Source organism: Thunnus maccoyii, chromosome 3, assembly GCF_910596095.1.
Source record: "Thunnus maccoyii chromosome 3, fThuMac1.1, whole genome shotgun sequence".
NCBI classification, from domain to species: Eukaryota; Metazoa; Chordata; class Actinopteri; order Scombriformes; family Scombridae; genus Thunnus; species Thunnus maccoyii.
In genome coordinates, this window is record NC_056535.1 from 15,220,854 (window position 1) to 15,247,847 (window position 26,994).

The 26,994-nt window shown below is 40.1% G+C and overlaps 1 protein-coding gene across 3 annotated transcripts; it reads right to left on the reverse strand.

Annotated features, from left to right (window-relative positions):
* Positions 1 to 362: 362 nt before the first annotated feature.
* On the reverse strand, positions 363 to 26,533 carry LOC121894685 (RNA-binding motif, single-stranded-interacting protein 2-like). 3 transcript variants are annotated; one of them, XM_042407430.1, is made up of 14 exons: positions 26,356 to 26,532; positions 15,181 to 15,344; positions 10,627 to 10,685; positions 9,714 to 9,805; positions 6,181 to 6,338; positions 5,899 to 5,978; positions 5,661 to 5,770; positions 5,400 to 5,443; positions 5,098 to 5,191; positions 4,793 to 4,843; positions 4,432 to 4,542; positions 4,170 to 4,250; positions 1,877 to 1,964; positions 363 to 556 (listed from the first exon to the last, which is right to left on the reverse strand). In XM_042407430.1, exons 1-13 carry the CDS (start codon positions 26,425 to 26,427, stop codon positions 1,884 to 1,886), a joined length of 1,197 nt encoding a protein of 398 aa, XP_042263364.1. In that variant the 5' UTR covers positions 26,428 to 26,532; the 3' UTR covers positions 363 to 556; positions 1,877 to 1,883. The 3 variants fall into 3 exon arrangements, with proteins under 3 accessions (XP_042263364.1, XP_042263363.1, XP_042263365.1); XM_042407429.1 differs by having other exon boundaries at positions 15,181 to 15,347; positions 26,356 to 26,531; XM_042407431.1 differs by lacking the exon at positions 4,170 to 4,250 and having other exon boundaries at positions 15,181 to 15,347; positions 26,356 to 26,533.
* Between the last annotated feature and the right edge of the window lie 461 nt (positions 26,534 to 26,994).

Consider the following 26,994-nt stretch of genomic DNA (forward strand, 5'->3'; position numbering starts at 1 on the left):
AACGTCCAGAATGCGTTTTAAAAATAAGAATTTGTTATATTACGTGCACAAAAATAATGCTCTGTGTCTTTTCCTCCTTTCTTAAGTTTTTTCCTGTTTTTTTTTTTAAACTTCTTGTTATTTTCCTTTTTCAGTTATCAAAATAGATCAAAGCTTCTTTGAAGAAGATTCCCACCTTTGGTTGTTCAACTCTTGAGGATTATGAGCAGAAAAGTCCAATGAAGTAAGTGTTGTCCTTTTTCTTAAAAAAAAAACCCAAAAAACAGACATATACACACACACACGCACACACACACACACACACACACACACACACACATGCACACGCGCACGTGCGCACACACACACACGCACACACACACACACACACACACACACACACACACACACACACGCATACACACACACACGAACATATGCACACACACATACATGTTCCTTTTGTCATCCATGTTCAAGTCTGGGTGCTTGGTGATGATATGGAGCACAGTTCTCTTCCAGCTGAATCCTGTTTGGTTGGATTCATCTCGTGCCCTCGGCCCCACCCTGCTGGGAGCTGGAAAAACACACGACTCAGTATTTATACACCAAACCTGCTCAACACACGCTGCTCATATCCTGTCTGCACAATTATAGTACACACTAACATATCACTCTCTGGATAGTCAAACCTTAAAATGGCTAAATAACCGGGGGTAACTTGGGGTTTCTGATCAAAACTTCCTTTAGATTGGGTCTTACAAATAGCATGAACAACTTCTTTCTCAAAAGATAATTCTTCACAAGCTATTCAAGGGGTATTTTCACTACTCTCTTATAATAAAGCAGCCATGGCAAGCTTGGCTCGAGTCCGCCCCTTCGAAACATGGTGCATTCATGTGCTATTAGTTATCTAATATAAACCCACATGTTCTGGTTTTAATGCAGCATCAGTAACCTTTTCAACATGCTGGCAGAAATCAAGTGAAATATAGGAAAATATTTCAAGTACTTCCAAACCACATTTGTATTTAGCTACAATAACTGTCACACCTAAATGTTTTTTTAATGCTAATTAATGTTTAGCTTAAGGCTATTATATTTTTATATAATCTTTTTGGCCACTCAGGGGCAGCAGAACAAGCTGTAAACACAACACTGACAAATTATTACCTCATAAAATTGTTTTGGTAAATGTTTTATTAAATAGTTGCTTATTTCCATCCAGCAGACACAACATTAGCAAAATATCCTCCCAGTCCAACATTAGCTATGTTATGAATATAAGTCCAATATTCAGTCTCCTTTGAGAATAAATATTGTTACTCTCTTTGGCTCTTTAGCTGCAACAGGTAACATTTGCCTGCTGCTTTTTGAAACGAGACTGATAAGAGAGGAGTTTACAGGCCGTAAATTTAAAACAATGAGCTAAAAGATGCTACAACGCTCCATAGAGCTACATAAAGCTTTATAAAAATCTTTATCAGTGCAGCTTTAATGTTTCCCATTGTTTCAAATTCTTTTCTGATTTCAATAATCCAACAAAATAGCACATGTATGCAACACTACTTAGCATGTAAGTCTCAGATGTTTGAGCTATGCACAGGACTGCACAACATATAAAATTGCTTCTCCCCCAGAATGATGCTAGAACCACTTTGGCCAATCAGCAACAAGATGCATTATCCCTCCAAATTTCTACATTTTTAACCTTTAATTGTAATGTCCCATTCAGACCACTATGTGTACACAATTATTGTGCTGCCATTAAGACAATTTGCATAATTTGTATCAATAAATGGATTTGTGTACCATGATTTAGTGGTTTGAATACATAAAATATCAGTATATGTGTGAGTAATTAGCATGACAGGGCGGACGTATTTCGTTGTCCTACCTTAGCTTCACTTGGTGTGTTGGTACGAGTAGTTTGTGTGTTCTGCAGGAGTCTCCATGGCAACCTGTTGCTGTTGACCGCCATTCTCCTGAAAAAAGACGATTAGTTAATGCAAAGAATACTCTACTTGATATTTCATTAATATGTGTCAGTTAAACAAATTTTCTTGAAAATACAAAGAAGACAGCCTGTATTTTCCCGCTGCCCTCCCCATCAAAGATTTATATTATGCTTTTTGTGTGGACAAATCAAAGAACACTGGTCCGATTTTACTGGTGAAATCTGTTACCTAAAAGCCAGTGCACACTGTTGGACGTATTTACTAAGAAGCATGTTTAATGTTTACAATTTTTACCTAATTCAAGGAGTGGCTGGGGTTTTTCACAGAGACAGAGCATTCAGCCTCTCCTCTCCCTCTCCCTCCCACTTGATCTCATCCATCCAATCACTGCCTGAGGGCCTGGCTTACTACCATGCCTCTTCCCATTCATAAACGCGCCCGTTTTCTCATTCACTGTGTTGTTCATCCCGCAGGCTCCCACCATCACTCAGCTCCACCTTCCAACAAATGACTCAAGACTCTGCACAGGGTTCAGTCGCCCTCCTGCAGAGCGCTCAGCCAGGATCTGCTACAGCGCCGGAGCACACTGACTGCTGAGTCTGCCCTGCAAGGGCTCTTCTGGTTGAATAATGGAGGAACTAATATAGACCCCTATTGCATGTTTGAACAGCACACTACACTAAGTAATACACATTTCTGCATTTATTAAGTAATAAGAGACTATGATTAATAGTTCAGGGAGAAAGTGAGAAAGACATAAATTTAGTGTGGGAACAGACTACACTGTGAGATACTACCTTTCCACAACACTTTCAATCTATACACAATTACATTTTTGCACTTTAGTGGATGCTAAAGCAACATATTAATGTCTTTGCAGCGAACAACTGGCTGTGATACTAAATAATTATAAAATAAAATTATTTAAATGTTTTCTGACACCTATGTTTTCTATACACCAAAGAACTAAGAAAACTCAAAAAAAAATTGTGTCTGCTAAAAACTCAAGAACTCTTAAAGTGGTCTCAGACTGCAGGAATTTTGGGCCAATTTATTCACCCCTCCCAACAGCTGGAGGAGAATCTCCAGCTGTTAAGATCTAATCTTAAACTGCCAGAACTGCTCACAAACTCATCGGGGCCGCCCTGATAATTTCAAACATGTTTGATATTTAAGAGTAAAAATTTGGATGATTACGCCACCACTGTCTGAGTGGGACCACAGTAGACACTGAGAGAAACAAGTCTACAAGGAGACAGAAGTGAGATGTTGTTGCCAAGCAACGGTAAACATTCTAGCCCTTGAGGCTAACATATGCTAGCATACTACTGTTGACAGATATTAAAACTGACAGACAACCTGTGTGTTGACCGTGTCTCCCCAACCATTTTTTCATCCAGACTTGTTAAGGCTTCTGCTTCTGTTTTGTCTTACTGCAAAGCATTTTGTTTACATCTGCTTCCCCATGAGATCACGTGAGGTGGTGCACTGCTCCTTCTGGCACGATAATCTTAATAATATCCTGTAGAGTGTGATGCGCCGTTATTTTAAAAGCTTGTAGTGTGTGCATGTTTTTGAGCAAGAGAGAAAACATCTGTGAAGTTTCTCCTTATGTGCGTGCTGCAACCCGATTTCGAAATCAGTTAGGATTTTAACCCTCCTGTAGTCTGAGCCCAGCTTTACGTAATCAACGACAAAAAGGATTAAAAAAGAAAAGAAAAGAAAAGAAAAATACAGAGTAATTTAAAAATATCTTAGTCTGTCCTGTCCAGTATCTGAGAAAACAATCACGTCTTCTCTTTGTCTCAGTTTCTGTTTCATCTCCATCACAAAAATAGGGCATCAATACTGTTTTTAAATCAAAACTTTTTTTCTGGAATATGAAAATAATTAATATTATTATATAGTATTTGCAGAATACAACAAATAGTCAAAGCAACTACACCTACTACTTCTTTCTGGCATAAGATACCAAACACACCTTCCGGTAATATGGACGCTATCCAGCTTAGTAAATCAGTCAGTTGGCAGTTTGAATAGTCACCTCCCCCACTGTGTGCATTAACTGTGCCACTCCTTAAAATATGTATGAATAAGACCAAGCCTGCCAAAACCAGTAGTTGTTTTTACGCGCACAGGTGCATCAAGTTTTAGTAAATACGTCCCTATAAGAGTTTTCAGTATCAGTCATCCACTTAATGTAAGCAGCTGAGGTTGAGGCTAGCTTCATACCTCTACTGGGACACTGGAGGGAGGCACTGGGGTGTACTGGGGGATGTAGGTCCCCTGCATAGTTGTGTTGGCCGGAATATACTGTAGGGAAGGCAGAGAGGAAAACACAAATTGTGTGTAGTACTTGACATGAATAATTGATTTTGTGAATTTTGACAATTAGCTACAGGGACAATTTTCTGTCCTACTAGAGTAGACCAGTGCATCAGTCCATAAACCTGTTAGGACTGCCTGTTTGTGTGTGTGTGTGATTGGTACTAACTGTGCCCGTGCTGCCCAGGGACAGGTGGCTTAGCTGCTGGGTGAGAGGTCCCATCATGGACGTGGGCTGGATGGACATGGCATGATCCATAGTTGGGGTAAGAACTGTACCCTGTAAATGCAAAGAAACACACACATGAAAACCAAAAAAAAAGGTCCAAGTCACTATCACTCATGGAATCACTTCAGTGCTTAAATCCATCAAATTTGAGCCATGGATACACACATTTGTCTTATAAATAAATGTAAGAGGACCACAGGACTTAAACATACAACCCAAGACCTGCTGTAAACACTGAACTACCGATGAGAAATAGATGGTGATACTGATGAAGTATGAGGAGAGAAGAACAGTTACTCACAGCTGGCTGCATGAGGTATGACTGATGGTGCATCCAGGACGGGCTGTGTACCTGTAGATCAGGGAACACATCATGAAACTCACTCTTATAATAGATCTGCTGCTGCAACAGTTCACTATTTTATGTAAATATTAAAAAAGGGCTAAAAATAAAACTGGGAAGTACTGCGAGCTGAGTGTTCTTCCTTAGTGTCTGTTGCAACATATAGAATCTACAAATTCATCCTTATAATTCAGGCAGATTTAAAACACAGTATAGCAAAAAGAGAAATTTATTTGAACAATAAATACAGTGAAATGTCTCACCTGGTAGGATGAGACAGGTGAATGCATATAGGGTGAGAGGGAAGTCTGGGCGATCATTCGGTTTGGAGCCAGACTGTAAGGTGAGGAGTAGAAGCTGCCGAACAGACAGAGCAGAGTGTAAAGAAAACCTGAAGACAGCCGCACCATGTCAACAATCTGCAGCATGTCCCCAAACACATAAACAACATTTCTGTGTTCCTCCAATGTCCAGCAGAGGGCACCACTTCACTAAAGTTGAAACATTACTCTTATTTTCCTGGAGGGTTGGGACTGTTTTCAGTCAGTCCATGCATACCACTCACCCATTTTGTAAGGCTGTGGGGTCATACGCAAGCGTCATTCCTCCCTGGGAAAACAATACACGGGATTCAGAACCAGTGAGGTCATGCAAACACCGGTGCAGTCTGTGCTAAAACAGTCAGTGAGTACAGACTAAGAATGATCAAATTCAAAACGTTTTGAGCACATTCTTGCTCTGTTTTCCCACAAGAAATGTAGCATATGAAAAGGACGAGTTCACTTTAAGAATCGTTATAATCAGTTTATTATTATTAGTTCCTTACAGTCTCTCCGTCTCTAGCCCAGGGCCGTCCATTCTGGAGATACTTCCCCTGGTTCTGCCTCTTCTTCTGACCTCCGTCTGCAAACTTACATAATAAGGGCTCTGTGGGCACTATGAAAGCAACAGATCAAACAAGAGAGTGAATTCAATGATCACGGTGGGGGACAAAAAAGACTGAGCTCTGGCACCAACAACAACAATATCAGGTTCCTATAATACAAAACAAACATTCCACGCACCAGGCACTCCTGGTGGAGTCTTGATGAATTTGCCATTGAAATGCTGAATTATGGCCTCGCACTTCTCTGTGGACTCCATTCTGAAATACAGTCAAAGTAAAATTTAATCCCTCTTGAGGAGTGCTGTTTGCATTAGGTTTGGATAAGCCAACTGCACTCCATGACTTTTTATTTATGGCACAAACCGTTCTCAAATTATTACACACCACCATGAAGTAGTATATTTTACTTATATTCTTTCTGAATTGAATCTTGAATTATGTCGGCGCGCTTATGTCTGACCTGGCGAATCCGACACCGCGGCTGGTCCCGTTGGCATCTCGCAGGATACGTGTGGAGATGACCTGGCCGAAGGACTTGAGCATGCTCTCCAGCTCTTGCTCATCCATAGACACTGGCAGGTTGGAGATGTAGAGGTTGGTGGGGTCCTGCTCCTGTTGCTGTGCAGGAAGTGTGCATGAAAATCAATTCACGTATAGCCAGTTAAAGATGTGTTATACAGATTTATTGCATACAAAATGATGCTTATTTTAGGATTTTTTCTTTTCTTGATTAATACTGTATAGCTTTACGTCTTCTAAAATCATTCAAATGCAACAATCTGATCATGGAAAATCACTCTTTGATAGAACTGCTCACAACTCATAAGCATGTACCCTTTGACAAAGGGTCATAACAGGACATCACTTAATATTAAAGGGTAACCAAAAATTTGGGAAACACTGGAATGGAGGATGCAGACATCTAAAAGCTATGCAGTAAGCATGTGTTCCCTTTTACTACCACACTTCTTTGACGTGTATCACTGGAGGACATAAGCAAGTACTTTAACTTACGCTGAGTGAAAACATGTTATTTTAACACAATGCTTTCAAACGTCTTTGCTAATACATTTGCATTTGCAAATGGAAAATTTCTTGTCACTCTCAAAATCTTTTTCACACCAGCGGAAATTTCTGTGCAGGCAGTAGTGTGACCTGTCTTCCATCAACACTTGCTATCACTCTGAGCGCATTAATCATATCCGTGCACCAAGTCAAGCATATTTTTGTAAAAGGATCCAAAAATGTTTTTTAAGCAATTAGTGTCGACCAGTAAACCGAAACCCTGCATAATTTGTCACTCATGCATGTGTTACAGCCTTGACTAAGGCTGTCTGGTTTTTTTTTCACAAATCACATAAATATACCCACACATGCAAATATGAATTTGTCTGAAAGGAGAAAGTGACACATTTTGGTGGAATGCTATCTAATTAAGAGATCTTGATAGCTGCAAGTAAATCAAAAGGGATAGATTATTCAGACTGATTTGGAGACTTATTTTGTGGCAGTCGCTTGAAAGTGAAACCTTGTGTGACTGTGCAGAAGCAGACAGGAAGCCAGGCATGAAGTTAAAGAGTTCACAGAGCAACAGGAGCCTGGCAACCAGGAGAAAAGAGGCAGGGCTAAAAAGAGAGGAAGGGAAAACACAGAGTGAGGAAGGAGGATAGAGCAAAGGGAGGGTGGGAGAAATGACTAAGTTAAAACACTGATATTTTGCACAGAGGGAGGGAATTGACAGGATAGGAAGTAGTGGGAGTCTTGAGTAATTTGGATAATGAAAGAGGAGGATGACTAAAAAAAGGAAGAGAGGATAGATGAGTGTCTGCTGATTAACCAGCTTTTCTCTTTCATCAAAATATTTCTTTTTTTTTATCTCTATCATTTTCCAATTTGTTCCTTCTTCCTGAAGCATACTGCTATTAGATAGCACTGCAAACCACAAATAATAACCTTTTTCAAACGAGCTTGATAGAAACCGTCAGATGTAAATGATAATCATGTGAACTACAGTTAGCCTGATCTGAGCATCAAACAGTGGAGGACAGTTGCTCTGTACAGGTTAGCTGTAGAGTTCAGCCACATTTGACAGGGACGTCATAATGAGGCTGTTGATCTGACAATGTAGAATTCATAAGAATCTTTATGGTATTAAAGTGTGTTAACAGCTATCGTAAATGGAGATTTACTGCACATAAGAGTGGCCTCTGGTCTCAACTGAGAGCCACCTGGCAAAGAGATAACCTATTTTCTGTGATTGTCGTCATTCTGGGTGCGGCGATAAAGCAATATGACTATTATGTAACACAGTGGCACACTGCAGGAGGTCATAGGCCAAGACTAATTGAGTTCAAGGCTTTATGAACTAAGAACAAATAGAACCTCCCTCCCTTTTCATTTTATTTGCCCTTTGCCTCGGCTAATACACAAAATATCCTATTTCATATTCAAACAAATATCGAATCTGTTGTTGGACTCATCCCAAGCATATGTCAATGGGATTTGCTGAAGCGTCACAGTGCATTTTTTTGTGCCAGGCCCTAGGTGAGCCTTGTCTGTTGAGGTGTGTCTCTGTGTGTTTGGTGGATTTGCCTGCTTGTGTGTCGAACGGCGCATGTCAGCTGACGTCTGAGTTTGAACAGGGAGGTGCTGGGAAGTAAGAAGGCTTCTATTTTTAACTCTGCCATTGTTCCCCTGCCCCTACGCACATGGCTCCTGTGGGCCTGCAGCCTGGAGGCTGGGGTGGTCCATTCAGGGACTGAGCATACTCTGAGGACAGTGAGTGCAAGGTGTGGCTCATTTTGTTTGTGAGCAACGCTCGTAAGTGGCCATGGTGAAGGTGCAAGCAGGTGTAACTGCACTTCAGAGTTTGATATTAAATTGGTTTCAGACTATTGCCTGGTTTTTCTGACCTAAAGTAACCCAGTGACTCCGAGCCAGCTGTGTATATTTAGGTTTTTATAGTGGTTATCAACACCTCAGCACATGTTGTCTGGGTGAGTCAAGTTTTGGTGTCCAGTTGCACTTGTTGGGTATTGAGATACACAGGATTGTGTGGCACTTTTACGGAGGAGGTGCAGGGAACTTAGACTCTGGGTTTAATTGCACTGGACTGGTTCAGGTCAGCTGGCAGCGTGGATCTGTTACAGTTTTCCAGGGCCCGGCTGAGGGAGACCCTGGTGTTGCATTGCAGTGGGTCTGTTTGGGTGCAGGACAGGGGGGAGGAGGCAGGGACACTGGGGTGGAGTGTATTAAGTGCTGGTGTCAGCCCCAGGCCTGGGCCCAGACGATGGACAATGCCAGCCCATTGTGCCTGTCCCATTGACAGTGGGTGTAGTGGCACCCTCCCCTGGGTTCCCTCAATGGGGAGCCTGAGAGCCAGAGGGATCAGCTTAATGGGCCGACAAGAGTTGCTTTGACTGCAGACACTTGGACAAAGGGCTCAGAACAAGCGCTACAACAGGAGCAGGTTAGCAACATACACAAGCACAGAGACAAGGGTGTGTTGGGAAAGAAGAGAGAAGGTAGGGACAAGCACGATGAAGAAAGAGGAAACAAAACTAACAAAGCAAAGGGGGCAGTGAAAAAAACAAAAAAACTGATTAAAAAAGCCAGTCTAGTCTGCATTAAGTCTGATTTTATCTTCACTGCCCATCACTGGCACAGGTTCACCCAATGCAGTAATAGGACACACACCTCCTGATAAACCAGAGTTTATCTTGCACCCTTGCCAATCAGGCCGCAACATGCAACAGTTTACCTTTAACATGACAGAGAGGACGAGTGTGTACTTGTGCAGAAAGGGATTATACCCTTGGTGGTCAAAGTTTACCAGATGGCTCTTTGAAGATCAATACATTTTGGAGAAGGGCCGGACAAGACTGGATCACAAGGTGAACTGGGCAGGTCGAATCTAATGGTGGCTGCTAGATTTGTGAGTGAGAAAAGAGGTAGTTGAATAACAGAGCTGATGAAAAGTTGATTAATTCTTACTTTGGCCATTTGAGCCTGGACCCCACTGGACTTCAGAGCTGTAACAGCTTTCTGTGCTGCTGCTGGACTGTCAAAGTCCACAAAGCCATACCCTGTAAAATAGACAAATGCATATTAAAATTGCTGCAACATTATTTTAAAGTAAAACTATTTACTTTCTTGGTGAGAGTTAGATAAGTCAGAGATCAATACAACTGTCATATCTGTCTATTAAATAGACAGAATAGACAGAAAGCAGGGTGACAATTAGCTTAGCTTAGCATGAAGACTGGAAGGTGGGGCAAACAGCTAAACTGACTCTGTCCAAAAAATTGTATATGGATTACCCAAACAAGATATAACATGTTAATTAGTGTGCTTTAGAGGTGCTGGTAGGTGGATTTTTGTTTACCTTAGACAGAGCCTAGCGTTTCCACCTGTTTCCGGTCTTCAGGCTAAGCTAAGCTAACTGTCTCCTGGCTGTAGCTTCATAGTTAGCATACAGACATGAGAGTGGCATTAATCTTTTTTTTTTCATCTAACTCTCAAAAAGAAAGTGAATAGGCAAAATTCCCAAAATGTCAAACCATTCTTTTAAGAGATATGACTAGCTTGTTGGGTGGCATATCACAACTTCTTGACTTTGTACTACATTGAACATTACATAACTTAAGCGTAAAGTCCAGAGGTTTAATAATTTTTGGACAACAGAGGTCTACTGCACAGAGGAATAAGATATATCAGGCTTTGGATACAAACACAGTTCTTGTAGATAGGATCAGTTCATTGCTGGTTTGGCTCTACACATGAGATTTGTTGATAATAATAAAAATATAGAAAATCACCAGCCTTATCCTTTAATAACTAAACAGCCAAAACACATAGAAGTGAAAACAACAGTCATGAAAAATCATGATACCAACTTACAACCTACCTTTACATTTGTTGGTGGTTTTATCCAAGATCGCCTTGGTCGACACAATCTTGCCATACCTTCGAGGACAGACAAGAATAAAAAAAAAAACAGGATCAATGACAGGTGAGGTGACTAAAGGGCAATGAGAGGAATCTGCTCCTACCACATGCATACCAATCCTGCCTCACTTCCTCAGGCTGCATGACTACAGGTGTAAACATGAATACATTCTCCTTCAGTTGTGTCTTTTTAATGTGATCTGAAGTGTCACAAAAAAACTCTGTCTGCCTCCACCCTTCTGTCTTTGTCTGCTGGTTGAGGTTGTTGTACAGTAACTCTGTTCTCTGGCGTTGTTTTCAACAGACAGGAGACAGCACCCCAGGGCCAAAAACAATTTGTTCCAGGCCTGTCTTTACCACACACACACACACACACACACACAGACTAACACACACACACACACACACACACACAGAGAGAGAGACTAACACGCACACACACCTCTCTCCTAAATACAGCTCTGCTCTTGGGTATTTTTATCTCAAATAAAGCTTGGAAGTGTTGTCACCAGCGATGTCTAACAAGCAAACAAATAATGACGTTCAAGGGAACTTAACTATATGCTTGATCCATTTCACGACACACAAAAGAAGTCGTTTGTTATATGAAACATAAGCTAGTGTCCCAACCTGTTATTTCAGTCTGCAGTTATCAATAGAAAAACATGACGAAGGTCCAATCAGAAATATTATAAAGAGGAGAATCAATGAATGCATCAATGTAGTATCATAAAACATTCATAGCATGAAAATCACCTTAAAAGCAGTAAATGAGAAGTGTTACATAAGATGTGGAGACTAATGGAATGCAGTGTTATAAGACAGTGCATCAGCACTACAGTATAATAGACCTGCCCTTGTCTGGTGGATTTAGCCAGTGAGGGAAGCTGGTGTTGCTCTGTTTGGGCGACATGGCGTCTGGGCGGAATGTAACCTGATGCTTCACCCCTCCGGTTCGCCTTCCTTCCCACCACGTCCCTCTCCCTCTCTCTGTTTTTCCACCCTAACATCGCAACTCGCCGCTGGGTCCAACACTCCCGCCTCGTTTCAGTGGACATTTTCCCCCCATGTATTAGATCTGACTCGACGGTCGCAGTGGTGTCACTACTGACACCACAATCTGTATTCATGCCATAGTGTGGTCTGGTTTCTTACATGTACATACATATTCAGACCATGCATTCAGATTTACATTCAAACAAGGTTTAATTCCCCACTTCTGCTACCCTATTACCTTATAATCTCATAATTCAGCTCATTTTATGCTGCTAAATAAAATAGATTAATGACATGAAGAGTAGATACACTATAAAGGAAAAGTTCCTCATTGCAGACATTAATAATTCATCATCCATTGCCAAATAGCCAGCTGACCTTTGCATGGGCCTGTTTATAGTTTCCCCACTGTCATCTGACAGCTGCAAAGTGATCATTATGCATGAATATATATACACAAGCTTAATATAATTTAACCCATTCAAGCCTAAAGGAAATTTTAGATTTCCTTCAGCCATTTCTCTGGGCTTCCCTGAGCACAAATATGGAGACATTTTCAAAATCAATGAGGCATACAAAGTTTACTGCGTATGACTGTTCAAAAAACTGTCGGAAATACCCAAAGTGTCCCTCTTTGCTAATAAAAATTATAAATTAAATTTCGTTTCACTCCGCTGGTCTCATTTGATAGCAGTGCATTTCTAGGAACAGTTTTTTTCCACTGATATTAAGCCTCAGGATTCACTATTTTGGAATACTTTGTACACACACACACAGCTAATTTTAATTTTATTTTTAGAGACAGTGTTACTTCATGACCTGTGGCTAAATTTAGTTTGATAAGAAAATGGTTGAGCATGGAGCACACACAGGGAGAAATGTTTGGTATCTACAAGCTGCCAATCCCAATATTTTTGTGGAATATATGTTGTGTTTTTTCCTGCTTTGATCCGTAATAAAAATGAAATGTGAAATGCTTGAACGATTGAATATTAAAAATATCACCATAAACTGAATGACGGGCCTTAACTAGGATTATGTTTCTATTGACAACCATCACTCTTGTGAGTTTCACGCTGCCTCTGATTTTCCTGAAATGTTATTGATCAGTTTGAGTGTTCATTTGAAGCATGACAAAGAAAAACAAAAGCTGTGTTTCATGTTTTCATGTTTTTCCTAAAAGAGAAGCCAGGTGAGTTCAAAGGTCTGAAAGCGGTGACTGCGTGACCCTCTGCTTACCTCAGCTGCAAAACGGCAGCCCACAATGCTGCGGAGGTCACAGGGACTTAAAAGACAGCTATGACCCATATACGGCCGTCTGACATTCTTTCCCAGCAGGCTATGCTACTCTTTTCCCACTCATTTAAGTTTCCCCTTCAAAAGCAGAACCTCCCACCAGAGCCTCCGTCCTCTCTCTCCACCTCTCTACCATTCCACAATGACTTCTCTGTCAGTCTCCTGCTTTTACTCTCAAGTCCCTGTGTTTCACATACCACAGATTTTACAGTTTACTTTGATTGTTCAGGCTTTGACAATGAATTGCATGTGCGCCAATACTCTTATATTGACACAATCAGTGGACATGAGCCGTGTTAAATTTGCCCTGAGAATTTGATGTCTCTGTGGTTCATTATGTAGTGTTAGAAGGGTTAAAATGGAGAATCAAACACATATGGGAGGGGCTGTAGTGTCAGTTAGAGTATGATCAAGTCAGGTTTGGCCAATGCTTTATCAGGGAGGCATGTTGTTACTGTGAATGACCCGTGGAAATGACGGATGCATGACTTGTTCACAAATCACTTCTGTGACATAAATGCGTATGCAGCAGCCAAAACCAGTTTGGATGCTTCATTACAGGGTTTTATCTATGTGTGTGTGTGTCTGTGTCTGTGTGTGCTTGTGTGTGTGTGTTAATAAAGAAGACATACTGTAGAGGCTAGACTGTTTGTCTAGGAGCATGTAAGTCTTAGTTCACTGCTGTTGAGCCAATCCAGCCTCACAAAAAGTGGAAGGTTAGATCAGGACATGAGGAGGCAACATACTGTACCCTACTCTGGCCCCTTCTCTCCTTCTTTACCCGTGTCTTGTCTTTTTTCCTGACTGTCTGCTTAAGTTCCCTCCTTCGTCTATTTCCTTCTGAGGCACTACTGTTTTGCTGACAATTTCTCATATCCCTGTGATTGTCAAGATTTAATCAAACTGACTTTAGTTGTGGTGATTCAGCATCTTTACATACAAACCACTTTTCCTTCCTTCCTGCCTAAACAGCTCTTTTTTTATGAATATCAAATTATGGCCTTAAACAATTTAATTTCATGTGTCCAACAGATGAAGAGCATAACTCCAGATAGCACAGATGTTATCTGCTCACGAGAAGACGTTAGTCTCTACATGACTCGTTCTCCGATTTAGCATCAAAGATAACCATCTAAAGACAACTTGTTCCAGTGAACATGGGCTTGGAATGTGCTACCAGCTACACTCAGACTATAGTCTGATTCGACATAAAGGGATTAAAGAAAATGGTGAGGCTACTACTTTTGTCCATTTGATCCAATCAACACTAAACATACAACCAAACTGTGACAATCCTGACACAAACAAATGACTTTTACACATTTATAAAATGCAAACTGTACCAGAAACAGCAGTCAAACCTGACATGAGCACATCTCTCATCTAAAGTTTGAATACGTCAGCAGTTCCAATGCAGCCCCTGGGTATGTCTTGCCTATTGCATTTAATCTTCTAAGTAATGTTTTACCCTTGGAATATATAAAAGCACATTATCAAAATGTTGAATCATGACGTGTTGTCATTAAAGGAAAAGTTCAACATTTTGGGATACACGTTTATTCACTACTACTCTCTAGGAGGCAATTAAGCTTAGTTTAGCATAAAGATTAGCTTAGTTTAGCATAAAGACTGGACACAAGAGAAAACAGTTAGCCTTTAGTGCAAAAAATAGCCTAGCAACACCTCTAAAGCAGCTAAATAACACATATACGTATCTTTGCACAAACAGAAATTCAAAAACAATTTATGGTTTTAGAAAAAGTTACGTTGTGTAACTATTCCTTCCCATTACTTTTCCTGTCTGTTGCTCCCAAGAAAAAGTTACAGTACAAAACTCCCTGTAACAACACAAATTCTCATTTTAACATTATTGTATGTGTAAAGATTAAACAAATGAGATATAAAATGTTAACCACTGAGCTTTAGAGTTGTTGCTTGGTGTATTTTTTAAATTTGGACAGAGTCAGGCTAGTTGTTTCCTCCCGCTTCCAGTCTTTATGCTAAGCTAAGCTAATCGTCTCCTGGCTCTAGCTTCACTCTGAAGAGACATTAAGAAAGCAAATAGACGTGTTACCCAAAATGTTGACTAATTACTTAAAAAATTAAAAGAATAATAAAACATGGCTGTAGTAATGTCACATTCTTTCATATTTCACCTTGCTGTACTGATTCCAAGAAGTTGTGACTAAGATTTTTTTTTAAATTGTCAAAAATCACTTACGGTTGGCAGAGCTTAACCAGGTCTTGGTCTGTGGTCCCCGGATGGAGGCCACGGATATACAGGTTAGTTTTACTCAGCTGTTCTCCTCCCACGCCGCTGCTGTTGCTGCTACTGTTGGTGTTGGGACTGGGGGGCGCCATCTGGTGGCCGGAGGACACATAGGCCTGCTGCGATAAGAAAGAAACGCCAGAATTAGTTTACTGCGTGTGGATGCTAAACAGGAGTCATTCCCTAAATACATGAGCACCACAACTAGTATTCTCAAACATCAATAGGCTATACACTGTACAGGTACAGTGATGTTGGTTATTACTCAGAGTATGAAAAACTCAAAGGGGTGTTCAGAGAGGTTGAGAGATAGTAATCCTGCATGAGACAGATGATTATGTGGGAGCTGCGAAAAATGATATCATACAGCCCTCATGTCAACACTCACCAATACTGCTTTCTGAGGGGAATGTGGGGCCTCTTGGCTGCCTACTCCATGTAGGGAAAAGGGGCCTCTTATGCTTTCTCCATGTTGGGTAACTTCTTTTTTACTTTTGGAACCACAAAAAATATCTTGCGGTGCATACCAAAACCAAAGAGTGGAAGAACTAAGACCAACATTTAGTTAGTCTGATGAAGCGGAATTAAATAATACTCTGTTTTATACTGCAACTATTTCTCTTATTTTAATTCTACTGATTAAAGCAGGTATTATATAAATTAAAAGCTGCCATGTGTAAAAGCTTGCACTTCTCTCTGTCTTCAACTTCCAGACGCCTCAGGTTCAACACTGTCCTTCTAACATTTCTCTCCCAAACTGTGTTTAACACTTAACAAGATCCCAAAACAGAAACAGGGTTCAGTTCAGTCCACATAACATACAAGGTCCAATTTGTCAAAACAAAGCAGAATCAAGAAGAATTCAAAGAGATAAATAGAAACAGCACACCAGAAATTCATTACTAGATGACAATTTATGGTAACATTCTCATGTTGCGACCATCTGTAATGACCTGATGTTTATATGCTGCTGCTGTACATAACTCTTCCACCACAACTGAACCTCCTTTTCATTTCTTCTTTGGGTTGTTTTGGACTAAGTGCCAGTGAACACTAGTTGTAAACAATGGTTGCCGACTAGTCAGTGACTCACCACTAGGAACGTAAAAGGCTGTTATGCAACAACCAGTGCATCATCTCACCTCACTATGAGATTGTGGTTCTCCTTGGAGAAATCAAACAAAAGACTGTGTAACCGCACAGAGAAATACATTTTATTGGGATAAATGTGGTTACATTATCACTTTACCTGTCAAGAAAAAAAGACTTTGCTCTCCAGGAATAGATATATTGGCTGTTTTCCAAATAAGACTGAGACAATAAACAGCAACACTTGAGCGTAGACTAGGCTCACCAGACCTGTTGTGAGTGTTTGCTGTATCACATTCGTTTAAAAATGTTTTAATTCAACGTTGCATAAGAAGGAATAAGAACAAGTATGCTTTCTGACTGCGCTCTGCCTTGCTGCGGGTTGCTGTGAGGCTGGAGCGTCTCATTTGAGAGACCGATTGGACGGAGGCGACAGGAGGACAATGGGTTAATTCAAAGAGAGAGGGAAGGGTCACTGATCAGGCTGGCGGTGTTTAGGAAAAGCCCAGCAGGAAGACACAGTCACACCAGGACCACCAGCAACATCAACCAATCCCGCTAATTAGACACCATCCATAAGGCATGGTGCCCCTGTAAGACAGCCCCTCTGACCTCTATTTTGCCAGCAGCAGCACGGCAGCCGCTTCAACAACAACAGACTCATTTCTCTGAGGATAATCCTCTCTCTCCCTCTGCTGCTGAAGCAACCTGAACAGTTTACGATCATTTGTTCGAGTGAGACAACATGGAGACATGAGCTGCTCAAAGTAAAACAAAGAAAAGAGGTGTATGTTCTTTCCTTTCATCTCTTTTATTCCACTGATATTTACGCAAGCCCACATGTGAAAAGATGTACACAACAGGATGTACACAAAGACTTGACCATCACATTTTCGGTGATGTTCATGGTGATATTTGGTGCAAATGCAATGAATCAAAGTTGCTTTTGTCATATCAAGAAATCCTAGTAAAATTCTTAATTTTTAAACTAAACAATGTAAACATAAATATCTATTGTAAGGTTTTTCTCAAAATATTTAGTGTTCTTGCTAAAAAGAAGTTAAACAACACAACAAAATAAAGCTTAATATTTGACAGTGTCAACAAAAATTGTACATAATAAGTTTGTCAAAGGAAATATTTGTTGTAGAGCCGTTATCTTGAGCTGCATTATTTTAAAAAGATGTTCCTTTAAAAGTTTGTTCATTTTTTTCATTTTTGTAATTCGGCAACGTTTTCAGGACCGGCTGAAATCTGCAAACGTAGAATGTGGCTCGCAAAAACCACACGAGCCTGCTTGCTCAAGCTGATCTGTCCCATTACACTGGAGTTTGTGATGAATACGTTTTTTCGAGGCACCTAATTTGTGAATGAAAGAACAGGACAGCAGAGACCTCATTCACACACTCTTTACCAGAGTGCCAAGTCCCAGTCAAGCTCCAGACTGTAGCAGGAGCAACAACACCCCATAAAACACCAGTCCACAACCATACGTTTCCATGCATACACCCACCCACACACACACATGCACACACACACACACACACACATCTGTACTAATGTGGCATTCTCGATTCTGAAAATCTTGAAGAGCTGCAGAGAACCTGAATTGAAACTCATGACCTTTATCATCGAATCAAAACTCTTTTTTCTTTGAAATTGAATTGCTAAGTTCTCAGTAAGTGATCTGGGCTAATAACACATTACCTATCATAGTGATCACAGAAATCTAACCTTTGGTGAAGTACAAATTATTTAAATAGAAGTTTTTTAAGCTTTAAAGTCACATCGCTATATGGCTCAGTTAACACTCAATCTGGCTTCTTTCTTCTAAAGTCAGCTGTCCTTAAATGTTAGAGTATTACAAGCTGATGACATTTTATAACCTTTCTTTCATAGTAGTGGAGTAGATTTAATGTGCAGAGGAAGTATTAAAGTAATTATAAACCTCCCGAAAGCTGAACTAATCAAGTTAAAGTACAAACCTTAAAATGGCATCTGCTGCCCGGCTGGTTAGAGATTTCATTTCAGGCTATTTCATTGTCTTTCTGTATTTGCATGTTTTCTATTGAACAAAATATCTTTCCATTTTTCTGGATCGGTTGATTGATAATTGCTCAAACAGTAACAGGAGTTTAGAAATAAATGTAGTTGATCATGTATCCAATAAACACATATGTAATGTCTTCAAATTGCTTGTTTTGTCCAATCAAAAGCCCCAAACCCCATTTACAATGATATGAAAGACAGACAGGCAGCACATCCTCTAATTAAGAAGCTGGAAACAATGAAAGTTTGACATTTTGTTTGATATATGACTTAAGTGAATATTGTAGATTAATTTTCAGTTGATTGACTAATCAATTACTGATCATTCAAGCACAATTCCAGTCCTTGGTTCCTATTTAACAGGTGAGTTCACCATTTACTTAAAAATGAAGTAGCCTCAGCAGGTATCCAACAAGCTCAATAGTCCTCATTGATGCTCCAGGAAAAAGCAAGGCCAATTACATGCATGACATTACATGAAATATTCTAAAAGTATGTGTATTCACTGAAATAGAAACTGTTCTATGAAGTTTATAGTTTAATGACTGATTAATGTTTATTAAGGATTTGATAACAAACATTACAGTTGAGTTATTTGCTACCACTAACATGACCCTGGAAGCATTTAAAACCTGAACCTCAGGGAACATCTGCTTTTTAGTGACAACACAAGACAACACACAAGGAATTACTTTTCCTAATTGTTTCACGCTTTAAATTAAAATATAATAAAACAGATGGGTAGAAAACATCTGGGGTAGGGTTTAACTTTTTAAAGGTTACTGTAGATCGAAGATGCCTGTGCAGTCTTACATAATTCAGATGAGTTGAGATGTACACTTTCAATGTTACATTTCTCCTCCTCTGCTGGACTGCTCAAAATTCATATCAAAGGCTCAAAAAATTCTGTGGATATTTTTAGGACCAAACTAAAGATAAAAATCACAAACATTTCTATAAATAAAACCATTTCCGCTGTGTGTTGTTGGTACTCACCACTGACTTTAATCTCTCAGAACATCAAAAATGTACATCTTTATTTTATGTGTGTGTTGACATTAAAACAACCTCTCAGGAATGATTCGTTTCCATATGACCAATAGGGATGACTAATACTCACTACTGTAGTGAAAGTCCATCTGTTTTAACCTTCTTTTTAGTGTCACTCCACCTTTGTTTTTATCTCTGTCTCTCCCTGTGGGGCTTCTCCAGTCGACCCCAGTTTGACCTGTAGAATTCCATGGATTTCCTGGCTGTTGGGGGGTCGGCCTGCTTTCCCATGTCCTGACTGCCTGCTCCCTACTGAAGCGCTTGTCTTCTCTTCAGGCAGGAAAGAGCCATGACTGTGTGACCAGCTGACCGACTTACATGCTAATGCACAGATTTATAGCCTGGCTGAATGAGAACGCAGCTTCCAGCTTGTATAGAATTACACTGCAGAGCAATGCACCAGCTACACTCAGGGACCAACAAGGAAAATGAGTCATGTGAAACTGGATTTGTTATTAAAAATCTTCCCTTCTAAAGCATGAATGAACATTGTTTGATTCCAAAACCAGATCATTTCCTGTTTGCCATTTTGATAAAAAAAAAAAATTTGAATAATTACTCATTTATCATACTACATCTGACCAAATCTGTCTCATCGACACTGCCATGTAGAGAAAATGAATGTAATAATTGTAAGAATATGAGTTAGATGTATATGGAAAAATGTAAAATAGTCTTTTCATGTTAGCCAAAGGGTTTGGTGAGGACTGTGACTCTAGTAAAACAGTGAGCTGCAGTATGGCGGCAGGCAGGAAATCCTCTGTGTCTGCTCCTGATCTTATCGCACTGCCATTTGAATGAGGAGCTCTGCATTCCAACCAGGTGACAGGGACACCAAACTCACGCCCAGACTCGTTCCTGAATCCTCCTTCCTCTCTGTCTCTGACCCTCCCTTTCCTTTTGTCTTTTTAAAGGCACCTATTAATCTCCAAACTGTCTTTCTCTTAATGTTGCTGATCACACCTTGATTGTGCATGCATAGTGCAAATGCACATGCATGCATGGCTTTCAAGCCGGGTCAGGTGGCAAGAAAACGGATACCTACGCACACTGGCCCACAGCTCAGCTAGAGATCTAACAAAATGTGAGGCACACTGAGAGTCTGGCATCGCTGCAGCACTTGGCATCAGATTTCTGACAGCTGTGCTTTCTCCAAGGACTCTGTCTCCCTCTCTACCTGTTCACCTTGGCTGGTTCATGCGTTGGCAGTCAAGCTGGGACCAATCCAAAACATCTGACACATTAAACAAAGAGAAAGATAAACATATACCTGGCAGGAGGCCAGAGGGACAAAGGGACTGTACAGGAGAGTTCAGCGAGGGTAGAGTCACTGCAGCAGAACAGCTGGTTAAATACACAAATTCAGACATAGCCAAGCAGACAGCAATTATTTGTGAATGCATTTCCTGTTGTGGATTCGTTACAAACATGGATTTCCGAGCATATTTGACATGTCTCCAGTGCTTCTTATACACAGAAATTATCTGTGGCATCTAAAATAGAAAAATGTAACTAAAGCAAGATTATCAAGCTGTTATTTTAGCCACAGGAAATATGAGATTCAGTTAAGCTAATCTCCATTTATTTTGTAAGAATTTTAACATTTTGTCACCTTAGTGCAACTGTTCACTGTAAATGTGAAACTTTCCTTTTTCACTTACATGAATTATCTTCAATTAATGGGTTTTAGATTAGACTTTTTAAGGACCAAATAGTGATGAAGACTCAAGAAAATGCTTAGTTGGGCTTTCAAAGAACTTGATCGTATGATGAGTTTTCTGACGACATCAGAGGGCAAAAGGCATATTTTCAGACATTCTCTCCTGGAAGACATTCATAGTTTCATAAAAATACAGAAAGTTGTGCAAAGAATGAGTAGAGAGGGCTTTAAGGTGAAGTTCAGACTCCGCCAACTTTCTCACCTCCATGAATGTTGGATTGACAGTTTCGAAAAGCTACAGAAATTGTTGGACACAGCCCTCCCATTGTGAACGCTGTACAGTGGGTTTGCTGAAAACAGCAGCTTGGTGCTGTTGGAAACTGTGTTGATTAGAGCTTTAAGACTCAACCATACAGTAAATGTGCAGGCTTTAAGTCCAAAAGACAAGGTAAAAGAGGCTAAAGTGTTTTATAGCATTTAGTAATTTGATACAAATGTTAAAACTCATAACTAATTGCTGTCTTTCAACTTTTCACGTCAATATGCACCATAGTTGGGCAATGTTCTCCATAGTCAGATCGTCCTATCATCACCCTATGAGATTGGCAATACCTGATGCTATCACAGGAGGGGGGCAGCCAGACATTTCTCAGTTCTCTGTTTAGGAGCGGCTGAGATTGTCATTAAAATGAGAATAGCTGGTCCACCTTAAAGGTCAGTCCACCTTTTGTGAGCCTGGTCAACCCATTGTCGCTAACTTCGGGGCTAACCCCCTTCACTTTAATCAGCAGGTGGCAAGCAAGACACTTGAACTTGGCTTGGGTCATGAGGAGTTGTAGCATTTAGCCTATTCACTGACAAAAAGCCTAAACTGTACACACATTGCACTGCTATGTTCACAGCTATACTGCTAACTTTATACTCTCTGCTTCGGTCATCACGCTCAGTCTCTCACTCTTGATCACACACTCGCTACACACACAACCTACCCACTGAGATATCCCTTAAAGGAGCTATGTTACTTGTATAACACTATAGTAACTTAGTTAAAATCACCTTAACATCAGTGTAGGAAAAACCAATCGTCGATCACCCCTTCAATCGTGGCTATACTAATATGTACACAACATATTTAACTGTTTGTGTCAGCTCCTTTATTCTCAGGCCATTACTACATTTTATTCCGTTTGTTGGCATAGTCATGTCTCCATTGAAGGTTTGAGTCACACCATCACACCATTGTTTGGGTATTGGTGGTTCAATTTTTTTACCTCCTAGACACCCGCTAGTTTCAGTAAGACAGAATAATATACTTGTACAGACTTGAAACATGTCCTCACACAGAATATTTACTCTGCTTTGCTGCTTTGGTCACAGTTAAAATATTGCTGCAGGGTAATACAGATACTATCAAGAACCGTTTGGAAAAATCCCCTTGTTGGTGCGTTCAAGGACACTCAACTTCTGACATTTGACACGATAGATGACTTATGAGATTAGGCCATTGCAAATTCTCACATACTGTAATCACTAACCTTTAAGAAAATCCCATTCAGAAAAACATGTTAAAAAAATGAAAAAATAAATGTGTATTTAAAAATGTATTACTAGCAATAGAAAATTATGGAAAAAGAAAAGATAAATATAGCCTCAAAAAAACCTTCACCACTCGATAAGTTCATTTAATTTCTTTTTGGTGATCCTGTATTTATCAAGTGAAATGCAATAGTGATAATTTTCAAATAAAATACAAATTGTTGAATCCTTGCTATAGATCCTGCAGTTAAAGAGCCAGTATACACCCTCAGAACTGTGGAAACCCCCACACCTTTCCGACGTGGGGTTAGAGGGGGCTGTGTCCAACAGGTTCTGTAACTTTCCGAAACTGACAATCTGACAATCACCACTTCACGCCATGATTGGCCAGCCTTGCAAAGGTGAGAAAGGAGCCAGGATTTAAATATCTCTCTCTCGCTCTAGCATTGATTTCATGTTGATAAACGACAAGCACAGGATCTGTGACTTGACAAACGTGCTTTATCAACCAAAGTCTAGCAGACGGGGCCAGTTTATTGTGATCAGGGTGTTTATGTGGGACATTTTTCTATTACACATATGACTCTGTGCTAAAAAGTGAAACCAATCTTTCCTAAACATTTTATTTGCCTATATGAGTCTTTTGTCAGGGATCATTGCTTTAAATTGCAAACTTTCCACTTCTGTCATGTGGGCAGACTTACTCTGAATGTCAAGGAGTAATTGTAAAAAGCATGCTTAAAAAACCGAATTGATAAAACAAGAACAAGGACACACTGGTGACGTCAGAAAACTTGTGGAGGTGAAAGTGAGAGCGTGAAATCACTCATTTAAAGAAGCACGGGAAAACACACTTCTGCTATTCCGCCATGTGAGGAATCTCTTCCCTTTACATCCTCTCTATCAATTTAATGCTCCAGTTAGTGTATTTCTTTTATTTATTTTTATATCTAGTTGTCTTGTGATCCAGTAGAGTATGTGTCTGGGCATCTAGAGATTTAAATCACAACAGGAAGTTGACATTTTGTTAAAATGGGCTCCCGCCTAGATGAGAACAAAAATCTGATTGACAAATACAAAAACAAGACATTGGATGAGGCCCTGAGCGAGACGCATGATACCTTGAGAGGCGACAAGCCGCCTCCTGTTATTTTTCCATCCAGGAAGCTTTACACGGAAAACGAGCAAATTTGATTTGAGGACATTAATTCCATTTACTTGAGGGAGGAAATGAGGTGCTGAGTCAGGAGGAGGAGCAGCAGGCTTTAGGCACAACAGAAACCAAACGCCTTTTAGTTGTCGGGCTCGGTAATCACTTTGCGCACACAAAGAGCGCTTTTCTCGCCCCCTCGACGTGTTTATTTTGTGTTCAGAGTTTTATTTTGTGTATTCAGGTATGGCAGGATGTGAGCAAGAGATAGAAAGAATGAGAGGGAGGTGGAGGTAGGAGGGAGGAAATGTTAGGAATCACAACACAGGAACTTGACCTCTGTGTGAACTTTTGCTCCACAAAACAGAAGAGCTTTGGACCACCAAACTGCAAGAAAAAAAAAAAACTTCTGGCACTTGTGCTTTTTAATTCTTTATATCTGAGTAAATAATTAATACTTTTATCGCAGTTTGTTCAGGTGGCGTATTACCACAAGATTCTGGAAAACGATGTGAGTTTTTTAGAAGCAGATTCAGAATGCACTGTGAAATGTCAGTACACCAATGGAAAACCAGAAACCAAGATATAATTACATTTTAGACATATACATAAGGATCATACTGGTAAAATAACCTTAAACTCCCAGAGCACTCTCATCACAAACAATCAAAACCAAAAAAAAAGCTTGAAGTTGAGAACCACACTGTCCTGACAATGTTCCAAAGATGTCAGAGTAATCTACAATTATAAATCCCTCATGTTTATTGAACTTAATTCAAATCAGGCTGCTCTTTGAGATGGGGATTTAACGACAAGTCATTAAATATGTAATACTTAATAAGTGGAATCTCGTCAAAATATATAGAATCAATCCTAAAACATGGATTACGCCTGGCAGTAACTGAATGTTTACCTAGAAAATATCACGTTCAATTGTTTTGTTTTGTCCTGAACAGTCGTTTATTATCATGGAAGACTAAAGAAACCAGAGTCACATTTAAGAAGCTGGGACCAGAGAATTTTAGTATTTTTTTTCTTTAAAAAATTACTCAAAATGATTAATCGATTATATATATTTTAATAGTTGACGAAATAATTTTCTGTCGATTGAGAATTTGCATTAAACATATATTACTCATATTGTAAGAAAAAAGCAGGGCGAAAACTATTAAGAATGAAACAGCAATAGCTTACACTTATGCACCTCATTGCAATTACAAATAACTTACTTTTTAAAGTGAAATTTAACTGTTTTTATTGGTCTTGGTGAGCTAAAAATGGTTTGTCACTGCAACAAAATTATTTCCAAATTAAACATCTGCATCTACATGGTTATTCTGTACAAGTAAAATATGAGTTCATTGAAACAAGCTGTAAAATGTGTCTGTGTGTGTGTGTTGTGTTGTGTGTGTGTCAAACATAATGCTATTTTCCTCAGACAGGCAGAAGTGTTGACATGAAATCTGGGAGGATGAGCAGCCAGGCGGTGCCCGGGATAACAAAGACAATATGTCAATATTCATTTTCAAAACGCTGTTAAGACTTCAGAAGCTCAAAAAGCAGGCAGAGCAGAAGCAAAACAGAACAAAAAAAAAACAGTAGAGTGAATCCATATAACATGAAATCACAACATAACATTGACATGTATAACAAAAGAGCATTTACCATCACTTAGAATCTTCTATGGTCCATAGAGAGAAGACACAGACTCTGCCTGACTAAATGACAATGTTACACTTAAAGAAAGGGATTCAAGTAACAAAACTGCTGATAAAAATAATACGTTATTAGTATTTCGTACATTTGTAATTAAAAATGTTTTTCTAGTATTGTACTGATGTATATCTAACATTATTTCGTGCATTTGCATAAGAGTATTTTTCCCTCACAGATTGGTTACAAAAGTGACAATGTCAACAGTGAATGTGACCACGAGAGCGCGATTCATAATTCTGGGAATGTTGTCATCATGGTCTGGTGGGATTTTTCAAGGGGTGGGGCATATTCCGCTTTCAGATGGGAAACGAGGGAAAAAAAAAAAAAAACTTTGCAAACTTAGGCGGCAGCATAGACAATGAAGACCTGATTTAACACTAGATACGAGTGTCCGGAGCTCACGGACGAAGAGGCAGAATTCATTTTGTAACATGTCCCCCCTCTCTGCCTGCCTTTCACCCTACCCCCACCTCCACAAACACATCCAGGCACAGACGCGCTATCCCAACACGGTACAGTTACACACAAAAGTTGCTCTCCCTCCACCATTGACTTTTTCAAATGAGTGAGCAGAGCCGTATCGACATCCTTACTGTAGTACACCCATACACAAACAGCACTAAATAAAACACAGGGCGTCCAACATGACAGGACCGAGCGGTAGCAAATTTCCTCCCTTGACATACACACGGAGCACGGCGGCTCTATAAGCTGTATTTTTTTACTCCGCGAAGTCTTAAGTTAAATTCAGTACGTTTAGCTTTTCAAGGACACTGCAGCTCACTGTCACAAGCCCTTTTCTATCGCGACAGACGCGGGCATGTTGCCCCGCAGGGCGAACAAGCCGAAAATGGGGGAAAAGCCAGATAGCGTTTACCTTTTTGCTGTTTCTGCTGTTATAGCCGTTGTATGGGTTGATTCCTGCCCTTGGCGGTACGGAGAGCAGCATTTTTCTCGGCGCTATGTCCGGAGCGGCGAGAACAGCCCAGGCTGCCAGCTGACGTCAGCAGCTGGGGAAGTGAGTGCCTGGAGTCCCGCTGGTTGACTGCGAGTGGTGCTGCTGCAGCAGCAGGGCAGGGGCCCCCAGTGCTGGCCCCTGGGCTCCTTCAGGGGTCCAGTCACACGGCACCAGGTGGTCCGCAGAGAAGAGGGGATTAGTTCAGATGCATTCAACACACACTGTTATTTCACTCACCGGGGGAGGGTGTGTAAGAATGACTAGTGTCTTATGACGCTTATAAAATCAAGATACGGTGTACAATGCTTTTGTCTGGGGGTCCTTGATTTACTACTTGACCGCACTTCCTTTCAGTAGAGACATTAATTTGTTTCCTGGCCCTAAGATTAGTCTATTCTTAAATATATCAGGATTTAGATACTCTAATCAGTTTTATTAGCATTAAAAATCCCAACTCAAACTCTAAATTATATCAAATATCCTATATAACAAGATATATATTTACATATGCTATAAACTTGCTATTGCGTACCAGTAAGTAATCTAAGTCCTTATAAG

What these genes read in the sequence shown, in the direction of transcription:
- LOC121894685 (XM_042407429.1), bottom strand. Translation starts at nt 26,427, where the DNA reads ATGCTGCTCTCCGTACCGCCAAGGGCAGGAATCAACCCATACAACGGC. An exon ending in CGCGGTGTCGGATTCGCCAG is followed by an intron (nt 5,979 to 6,180) that starts GTCAGACATAAG and finishes ACTGTATTTCAG; the next exon opens with AATGGAGTCCACAGAGAAGT. An exon ending in CCCTGGGCAGCACGGGCACA is followed by an intron (nt 4,251 to 4,431) that starts GTTAGTACCAAT and finishes CCTTCCCTACAG; the next exon opens with TATATTCCGGCCAACACAAC.